General features: G+C 60.2%; 1 protein-coding gene across 1 annotated transcript in view; it reads left to right on the forward strand.

The window, feature by feature from the left end:
* TFCP2L1 (transcription factor CP2 like 1) overlaps positions 1-9,893 on the forward strand; it is a 61,829-nt gene that overhangs the window by 33,280 nt on the left and 18,656 nt on the right. The window contains exons 5-11 of the mRNA XM_014446410.2: positions 1,115-1,290; positions 3,023-3,133; positions 5,679-5,770; positions 6,214-6,268; positions 6,377-6,470; positions 8,557-8,647; positions 9,548-9,651. Coding sequence (XP_014301896.1) covers positions 1,115-1,290; positions 3,023-3,133; positions 5,679-5,770; positions 6,214-6,268; positions 6,377-6,470; positions 8,557-8,647; positions 9,548-9,651 — 723 coding nt within the window. The remainder of the gene's footprint in view (positions 1-1,114; positions 1,291-3,022; positions 3,134-5,678; positions 5,771-6,213; positions 6,269-6,376; positions 6,471-8,556; positions 8,648-9,547; positions 9,652-9,893) is intronic.

Here is a 9,893-nt window from a genome sequence, read left to right on the forward strand (position 1 = left end):
CTGGTGGGTACGCGGGGGGGGCTGCCCGCTGTGGGGTACGCAGGGGGGGCTGCCCGCTGGTGGGTACGCAGGGGGGGGCTGCCCCGCTGTGGGGTATGCGGGGGGGGTGGGGGCTGCCCGCTGGGGGTTATGCAGGAGGGGATGCCCCTGGGGGGGTCCATGCTGGGTTTCTCAAACCAGCCCCTGCAGGCGCTGCTGGGCCCTGCCCTCTGCTGGGGGCCGGGGGTTGCAGGGGAGGAGTGTGCAGTGCTCATGACCAGAGCTTGTTGGTCATGGGGCTGGGAAAAGGATGGGAATGTTTTAGAATCCTGTGTGTGGTTTGCTTATGACTATGTAAGCTTTTTATAAAATAAAGTCTTCCCTGGCATATTTGAGGTAAAAAGCGGTCCTTAAGAGTTTCTGTTATTAAGTTAATTACTTAACCGTCAAGCCCTGTGTGTGGGTCCAGCTTCATGGTCAGCACAGCAGGAGACTGAGCCGCTGAGGGCGTGGCCCGCGTGGCTCTCCCTCCCGCGGGGCCCTTGGGGAGCCTCTTCTCATCAGAGACTAGTAATGAATATAAAGCCATCACACAGTGCCCAGTTCATAACAATGGCTCAGTAGAAGTTAATGATCTTTTCCCCATGATTATAATACTCTTGTATTTTAAAGTTATTACCTTATTATTGTGTTATCATAGTATGTATTGTACTACTAAAACAAACAGCATTATAACAATAAATACATATCAGTGTCCTCCATGTAGTAAGTACAGAGATGGTTCCGGCCTTCTGGTCACCTTCCCGCCTGGCTCACGTAACCTGGATGCCAGGCCGTAGGGGCTAAGCTGCGCCGTCGCCCCCCACCCCCCCTGCTGCCTGTAACATTTGCCAAGGGAGGTTCTGGGGGAGGGGGAGGGGGCTCCTGGGGTCAGCAGGCCTGGAGCAATGCCAGGACTTCGCTGGTCAGGCAGGGCCTCCGAGGTCAAGGGACAAAGGTGGGAGGGCATGTCTTTGTGGGGAGACCACCTGCCTGGTGGCGTGGGCAGCGCTGGGGAGAGGGGAGGTTGGGTGTGCACCGACCAGGCAGGATGGGCGCCTTCCTTGGAGAGGAGCCCGCCTGGCCCCTCCCCCAGCAGCCCCACGTCTCCCCTCCCAGGTGCACTGCATCAGCACAGAGTTCACCCCGCGGAAGCACGGGGGCGAGAAGGGGGTGCCTTTCCGAGTACAGATCGACACGTTTAAGCAGAACGAGAATGGGGAGTACACCGAGCACTTGCACTCCGCCAGCTGCCAGATCAAGGTGTTCAAGGTAGGGACGGCCTCGCCGTGCCCGCCACGGTCCATGCCCCGGGCACGCCTGCTTCCTCCGACGCCGGACAGCGACGCCAGACATTCTCGCAGCGCCACGCGGAGGCCCAGCAAGGAGCCTGGATCGGGCTCCTGCCTGCGCCCCCGTGTCCTGGGACGGGCTCCTGCCTGGGCCCACCCCTCAGCTTCCAGCATCGCATGTGTCTGCACTCACCTCCACTTGATAAGAATGAGTGCTTTTGCACTTTTGAAAATTTGTGTTTTCCTTCCAAGGAAACACTTGGACTTTCCCTCAAGGAAAGACAGGGACTGTGCCCTCTATCTCTGTAGCCCCTGGCTCCCACTAGCTCCCCTTTCTGCACCTGAGGCAGAAACTTAGCAGTGAGGGCCCTCCTACCAGGCTCCTTGACCGCACACCAGGTGTTTGGGGAACTGGGCCAGTCTGAGTGACCCGAGAAAGGTTGGCACCTCCTGCCCCGAGGGGGCCCAGCGCCCACCCGCCCGCGCCAGTCACAGAGGTGGTTCAGACAGGTGTTTGCACGTGTCAGGCAGAGTCCAGCCGACCTGGCTGTCGCACTGGCTTCTGGAGGCCTGACCGGGGCTCTGTGTGGGTATCGGGGCCTTTGCAAGGGAAGACAGGGCCCCTCTGGTCAGCAGCGCCCTGTGGTGTCACCGGGCTGAGTGTGTCCCACACACAGGCACAGCCTTGCCCTGTGTCTTCTGGGGAACAGGGCCTGGGGGCGGAGCAGGTGATGGGGCTTGGCGGCCACATGCCTGCTCTCCCGCTGAACACTGGGCCTGTCCTTATGTTCCCGTATGACCCCCTGCAAGCCCGCCTCTGTGCAGCGTGGGCGTCACTCTGAGCACTGTTTCCTAAAATCCCCCGAGCTGGGAGCCAAAAGCTGTGCCTGAGGAAGGTGCCTGGAGGGTGGAAATCCTTGAAGACGCCATTGAACTGGAGAGTGGGTTTTGCTCACTGACTGCCCACTGTGTGTGGCCCGCTGTGTGCATAGTACCGCTCAGTCCTGGGGCTGCTGGGTGCCTTGATATCGGAACTCGCCAACCCCACTGTGAGCCCTGGACGCGAGAGCCCAGCGGTTCCGTCAGCAGCCTGCTAGGGCCGGCTAGCCGGCACATCCCTGCTCTCACATCTGAACTGTGACCTGGTCAGCACTTGGTTCCTCCCCTGTAAATGAGGGGAATGAGAGTACCTGTGAGGTCGGGGCACCGCAAGTCCCTCAAGCTCACAGGCACCCAGACAGGCTCTGTCAGAGCAGAGACCTCATGTGACGTGTGAGCCTCGAGTGGCAGGAATCCTGGTGTTGGGGAGCCTGGAGGCCTTCATGACGTGTCTGGGAGCTCATAGCCTGTAAGCGTGGGCCAAACCCCGACCGGCAACCCCCAGCTCTCTTCCCTCCCCGTCCATGGCTAAGCCAGGGAGTGCATTGGGATTGTCATGGCTCTTGGGGTTCCTTTCCCCGGCATTTCCCCCCGAGCAGCCTGCAGCCCCGTGGCAGGACCTGAGCAGGCTGAGTTCCCTGGGGCGGGGAAGGGCTCCAGGCAGGAGGACTTGTGCTCGATGTCTGGGAAGTGAGAGAGGCTGTCCGGCCGGCCCACAAGATCCTGCCTGGGCTCTTGCAGGCTTCGTGGCCACCGCCCAGCCCTGAGTCCTCCACCGATCGCCATCTCTGCCTGCTGTGGGCTAATCGGACCCCTGTGCTCTGCCTTTGTAGCCGAAGGGAGCAGACCGGAAACAAAAGACGGACCGGGAGAAGATGGAGAAGAGAACCGCCCAGGAGAAGGAGAAGTACCAGCCGTCCTATGAAACCACCATTCTCACGGAGGTGAGCGGCCTGGCGCTGCGGGCGAGTCTCGGGGGTTCCCAGCTCGGGGAGTGCTGTTTTGAGAGCCCCGGTGGTGGTGGTGTGCTCTCGGGTTTGGGGCTGTGTTCCTCTGACAGGGCCCCGAGGCCAGGAAGGCGCTTCAGAAATAACTTGTAGTTGGCCGCACTTTTCAAAATCAGGGCATTACTTTTCAAAAATAGGCAATAGGTCCCCAATTCAAAAGCTGCAAGAGAATATACATTAGGAAAGGTCCCTCCCGCCGCTGCTCAGCCTCGCAGCCCTCGCCCCAGGGCAGCCAGCAGCTCTGAATCTGGCCCGACTTGCTCTGCCAGGGACTCCAGTCCGTACACGGGTTTACGCCAGCAGTGCACACAGACATCCTGGTCTGCAGCTTGCCTTTTTTTTTTTTTTTAATCTAATAGTGTATCTTGGAGTCTGCTCCCTATCTGTTCATAGAGAGCTTTCTAGGTCTTTACCCCGCTTGTTGCCTTTGTCGTTGGTGGACATTGTTGTTTCCCGGCTCTTGCCTCTTCAGACGGGTGCCGTGAGCCGGTGCACGAGGCGTTCTCAGTGGGAGAATGTCTGCAGCTCCCGTTTTCGGAGCAGCATTGCTGGCCCAGAGGGTGTGAACCCTTGCTGTTTTGGGGTTTGGGTAGATATCAGAATGCATTTTCTCTTTTTAAAAAAATATACTTTTTATTGATTTCAGAGAGGAAGGGAGAGGGAGATACAGATAGAAGCATCAATGATGGCAGAGAATCGTTGATTGGCTGCTTCTGGCACACCCCACACTGGGGATCGAGCCCCCAACCCAGGCATGTGCCCTACCGGGAATCAAACCGTGACCTCCTGGTTCAACACTGAGCCACCACGGCCCCGCAGAATGCATTTTCTCTTAACCCTGATGCCAGTACCAGCCTGCTCCACCATCCTCTGTCCCGGGCACTTCTGAGATGCTCACGGTCACAGGCCTTTTTCTCTGGTCACAGGTCACTGCTGGTGTCACCTCTCTTAGTGCCAGGCTCCATGATTGTTTTTAAACACCTGGTCCCTGCTGTGTTCTGCAGTCTGGCCAGTTCCTAGGCGGTGTTTGTTCACTGAGTAACTTGACCTATTCAGAAGGCCCCACAGATGTGTAAGGCCCAGCCATGGCCGTGGCGGGGTTAAGGCTGTGTTAAGGGTGAGAGTGTCTCTGAGGACTGGCCTGGTCCTGACTGACGAGCTGCCTGTGGATGTGTGTGTGTGTGTGTGTGTGTGTGTGTATATATGCATGTGGGTATGCATGTGTGTGCGTGTAGTAAGCCACATGCAGAAGACTATCTGTAACAAGACAGCATGGGAGTTAATTTAATGGCAGAGACAGATGTGTGCTGGCGTTTATCTGAGGGTAACAGCGGCCAGAGAATCCTGCCTCCCCCCACCTTGCACCTCCTACCGGCACATGAAGCAGTGCTAGCCTGCACTGCGGGGCCAGCTCAGGCCCGGGTGGTCCCCAGGCCGAGTTCTGCCGGTGCTGCTGCTCTCCTCGGCCTCCGGGCTGAGCCTCATTCGGCCTCTGCACCCCGCGCTCCTGTGGCTTCCTCGTGTGGACAGGCCTGTGTTTCATGCATCTTTCCAAGCCCTGCACAGTGTGGCGTGGTCAGCAAAGCACCCACCTGGCCTGTGACCTTGTAAGGTGACGGCTCCTTTGTATCTCTCGTCAATGTGTTCCTCTGGGGTTTACACCAACAAACCCAGCCACACTGAGAGCAGAGGTGAATATTCACCAGCCCTTGCGGTGGTTACAGTGCGTCTTTAGGAACGCTTTAGACTGGCCTCTCCAAAGACGTGCCGTCATGGGGAAGGCAGGTGAGCCGTCGCTGGCTTCCCAGCAGGCCAGCCCCGTGCCTCTGCTTCCTCCGGGACCCTCCACGCACTCACCTTCGGCTTCTGCACAAGAAGTTCCTTGAGGTCGAGGGTGCATCTGGTGCTGCTGTCTCCCCGAGCTGGTGCAGGGTGCCTGCGTGCCCTACACCCACAGGACTGAGCTGACGAGGCTGCTCCTGGTGAACGCGGAGGCCCATCTGCAGGGGTTTTCAAACACCACAGGGTTTGATGCGGGGCTTCCCAGCGGTTTCTTGTTTGGGAGTTGTCTGGTCCGAGCTCCCTGCTTCCTGCCTTTGCACCCATCTGTCTGCCCCGGGACCTGCTGTGGGCAGTCGCCCGCTTTTGTTTTCCTCTCTCGTGGGCCCGGTAGTCATGTGGCCGATGGTGTGTCCCCGTTTGGTTTGATGACTAGGAAGCTCACAGAGACACGTGTCCACTTTGCTCCGGGATGACCTGCTGCGCATCTGGTCTCTGCTGCTGTCTTCGGTTCTTTGGGGTGGGAGTGAGCCTCCCGTCTGGGCTCACGGGGCCACAGGGTGAAGGCAGCCGGGTGTGGAAGGGTCCGTGGGTTTGTCCGTTGACTTCAGTGGATGCTGCTCGGTGCAGCCCAGGCGCCGGCAGGTCTGGCTCCTCCTGGAGCCCCGCGGCAGTCACCGCTGCCTGCGCTCTCTCCCCGCAGTGCTCCCCGTGGCCCGACGTGGCCTACCAGGTGAACAGCGCCCCGTCCCCCAGCTACAACGGCTCTCCAAACAGCTTCGGCCTTGGCGAAGGGTATGTGTGACCCCCCTCCCCCCCGCCCCTGGAGGGATGTCAGGCATGGTTCTTTCCCTGCCCTTCCTCTTCGCGTCTTCTCTCCTGTAGCCTGGCCTCGATGTGGGTGTCAGGGTGGCTGACGGGTGCTGCATTCACAACATGTTTAGCACTTGCCCAGCTTTTTGTGCTTGGACAGCTTCTCTGAATGTTGTCGGCAGCCCAGAGCCCACCCTGTCCCCTCCTCCAGTGCAGGAGGCAGCCGATCAATGTTTCTCTCTCATCATTGATGTTTCTCTCTCGCTCCCTCTCCTTAACCTCTCTCTCTCTCAAATCAATAAAACAAAAATATATTAAAAAATAAATAAAAACAGCCTCCGAGCTGAGGGGGGAGGAGCAACAGGCAGGTGAGGACCTGCACCAGCCCTGAGGCCTCGCACTCACCTCTGTCGCTTCCTTTGCAGCAGCACCTCACCGACCCACTCCCACCCGCTGGAGACCCTGCCCATGGGCAGCGATGTAAGTGTGCGGCCCTGCGTGTCTTGTCCCTGGGCCCTGCCCGTCCTGTCCCCGCGGCCTGTCCCTGGGCCCTGGGCCGCCATGTCAAGGCCGCCCCCTCTCCCGCAGCACCTGCTCCCGTCCGCCTCCATCCAGGACGCCCAGCAGTGGCTGCACCGCCACAGGTTCTCGCAGTTCTGCCGGCTCTTTGCCAGCTTCTCAGGTGAGCGGCTCTGGACACGCGGGACCTTGGAAATGGGGACCTTGGAACTGCGCAGCAAGGCCAGTTACCTCCCGGGACGCGCCCTCGGTGCCAGGGGCTGTGGCTTGTCCTGGGGACCCAGAGCGGTGTGGGCCACTCACTCACACTTGCTGACCTGGGCCCAGTGCTGAGCGCCGGGGTCCTGCCCGAGAAGCTCGCGGCTGAGTGCGGCTCTAAGGGAGGGTCACCTGGGCACCTTATCAGCATCCGCCACACCTGCCAGGCTCCTGTCTGCCTGGGTTGGCCCCTGAGCCACGCAGGCCAGTGCACATGCGACAGCCTCCCTGTAGCTCTCCCACCAAATGCTGCTCGTCACATGGGGTCCAGGGCCACTCCTGGACGGTGGGGGCGAAGCCCCAGGTGAGAAGGGAAAGCTGTTCTATCTCTTTAAAAGGTGTTTAAGCCTTACTGATGATTCGTCAGGCCGAACCCAGAGCTAGGAGCTATGGGTGCGAGGGTAAACTGAGCGTGAGCCGTCCACCAAGCAGAGTGAGTCCAGAGGAACAGGGACAGGAGCAGGTCAGTCCAGAGGGACAGGGACAGGAGCAGGTCAGTCCAGAGGGGACAGAAGCAGGTCAGTCCAGAGGGGACAGGAGCAGGTCAGTCCAGAGGAGGGGACAGGAGCAGGTCAGTCCAGAGGAGGGGACAGGGAGCAGGTCAGTCCAGAGGGGACAGGAGCAGGTCAGTCCAGAGGAGGGGACAGGAGCAGGTCAGTCCAGAGGAGGGGACAGGGAGCAGGTTCAGTCCAGAGGGGACAGGAGCAGGTCAGTCCAGAGGGACAGGGACCGAGGAGGAGAGTCGCTCTCTAGGACCGACCTCTGTGGCAGTGGGAAGAAAGCCCCCAGTTGTTTTCCAGCTCAGCCTTTGTCAGGATGGGGAGGGGGCGTGTGAGGAGGGCCTGACAGGGACCCTGTCCCCACGGAGTCAGTGCGGATACATAAACCAGGCGTTGCAGAGTGGTGTGACCCATCTGGGATGGGAAGGCTCAGAGGAGGGGCCTGGCCTGGCCTGGAGGGGGTGCAGGGAGGGCCGGCTGTGGTCTTGAGTTGGGTGGTCAGCCTAGGCCTTACTGAGAAGGGGTCTTGAGTAAAGGCTGAAATGAGGCAAGAGAGCGAGCCCCGTGGGTCGTGGAGCTTTCCAAGCAGAGGGAAATGCCAAGGCTGCAGGAGACACCTGCCTGGTGTGGCCATGAGGCAGGGGTCCGGCTGAGTGGGGCTGAGGGGATGGGGGAGGGGTGGGGGGTAGAGGTGCTGAGGGCCCTGTGGGACACTGGAAGGACTTTGGGTTTCTTTAAAAATAAATGTTTTTATTGATTTTAGAGAGAAGGGAGAGGGAGAGAGAGAAAAACATCAATTGGTTGCTTCCCGTATGCACCCCAACCAGGGATCGAACCCACAACCTGGGTATGTGCCCTGACTGGGAATCAAACCAGCGACCTTTTGGTGCATGGGATGACGCTCAACCAACTGAGCCCCACCAGCAGGGTGGCTTCCATCCCCAGTGGGAAGGGAGCTGTTGTGCCTACAGAATTGTATCCAAAACATCGTATAACTGTAAGAAGTCAGGACAGCGGTTCCCAGAGCCGGGGCAGTGCTGGCGTGAGGGCTGTGGGATGCTGGGCGCGCTCTGCCCCGTGTGTGTGCTGGCTGCACGGTGCCTGTGGAATGGCTGCAGCCATGAGCACGTATTCTGCCTGCAGACGAGTGTACACAGAGTCCATGCCCCGCCCCCTCAGAGGTACACGTGCATCATATGCCGAGAATACAGAGGCTGGGGCTGGGGGCGGGGGGCAGGCACAGCTTCTGTAAACGCCTGTCCTACTGCCCTTTGTGAGCATGTCGTGCAGCTTCTGACATCTTTGGGGCTGTGATCTGATGTTGTTTGGCTCTTTGCTGCTTCTCGCTCCATGGAGCGTCTGGTGCCCGTGAGGATGAGGCTGGCTCCCTGTCCCCTGCCCTCTGCCCTCTGCCCCGGTGCCGGGTCTGCGGGGTTTGGGGATAGAGCCTTTCTGTGTCCCACGTAACGGGCAGTCCCACATGCTGCCTAGGTGCTGACCTGCTGAAGATGTCTCGAGACGATCTGGTGCAGATCTGTGGCCCCGCAGATGGGATCCGGCTCTTCAACGCCATCAAAGGCAGGTGGGTGTCAGCGTCCAGCTGGAGGCAGGGCGGGCAGGAAGCCGACACGGCCTTGGGGCAAGTGTGGGAGGAGATGCGGTGGAGGGTGAGGGGCAGGGGCTGCGCACGCACAGGAATCCGGAGCAGCTGCTGCAGCACCCCCGGCCGCAAGGCCCCTCCTCCTGGTCTGCCGGGAGCCATGGCCTTTGGCCACAGGTCGTCAGATGCCTGCGTGGTGGGGTTCAGGCTGCCTCCTCCCGGAGGGACCGTGGGCTGGGCAGGCTGCTCAGCCTGTGAGTGGTTTCCGGGAGGACTGGAGCAGGGCTGGGTCCTGGGGCACTGCCTGCCGCCACGGCAGCGCTCTGGCTCACCGTTCAGGGCAGCAGCCTGGCCGTGCCGTGGAGCGGTTGGTCTGACAAACGGAGTTTTAAGCTTTAACTGATGAGTTTAAATACCAATATCTACACGTGGGTAGTAGAGTGAGAGCCTGGGTTTGAACCCAGATCTGCCCTCGGGAGCTTTGCAACTGGGTGAAGGCCCTGACCCCTGTGAGCCTGTTTCCTCATCAGTAGGATGGGGATGGCGGTCCCTGCTCCCTCGTCGGCGGTGTGAGGATGGAAGGCGTTATGCACGTAACGTTCTAGAATGTCCCGGTGCAGCCAGCCCGAGGAAGGGTTTGCTCTTGTGACCCTGCGAAATGCCTCGTTCTGGAGGTTTCTGTTCTGGGCAGAGCCCCTCAGCAGGTCAGCCTGGCTGGGATTCTGCCCCACCCCCACCACGAAAGGCATGCTACACCCCCACGGCCGCCTTCCTTTCTCCCCGAGTCCTTCCGGCTTCTGGGTCACCCTGTGTTCTGGAACAATCTGCAACAACAGAGTTTGGTCTCCTGCACCTGCTATTTATTTCCTTTCTTCCTGCCAGGAACGTGAGGCCGAAGATGACCATTTATGTCTGTCAGGAGGTGGAGCAGAGCCGGGCACCCCTGCAGCAGAAGCGGGACGGTGGTGGGGACAGCGGTCTATGTGGTGAGCTGTGAGGCGCCTCCCCCCTCCCCCCAGGCCGGTTCCAGGGGACGGTGGTGGGGAAGCAGTCTGTGTGGTGAGCTATCGGGCGCCTCCCCCCCAGGCCGGTTCCTGGGGACGGTGGTGGGGACAGCGGTCTGTGTGGTGAGCTATCAGGGCCCCCCCACCCCAGGCCGGTTCCAGGGGACGGTGGTGGGGACAGCGGTCTGTGTGGTGAGCTGTGAGGCCCCCCCACCCCAGGCCGG

Source organism: Myotis lucifugus, unplaced genomic scaffold (assembly GCF_000147115.1).
Source record: "Myotis lucifugus unplaced genomic scaffold, Myoluc2.0 scaffold_536, whole genome shotgun sequence".
In the NCBI taxonomy this organism is placed as follows: Eukaryota; Metazoa; Chordata; class Mammalia; order Chiroptera; family Vespertilionidae; genus Myotis; species Myotis lucifugus.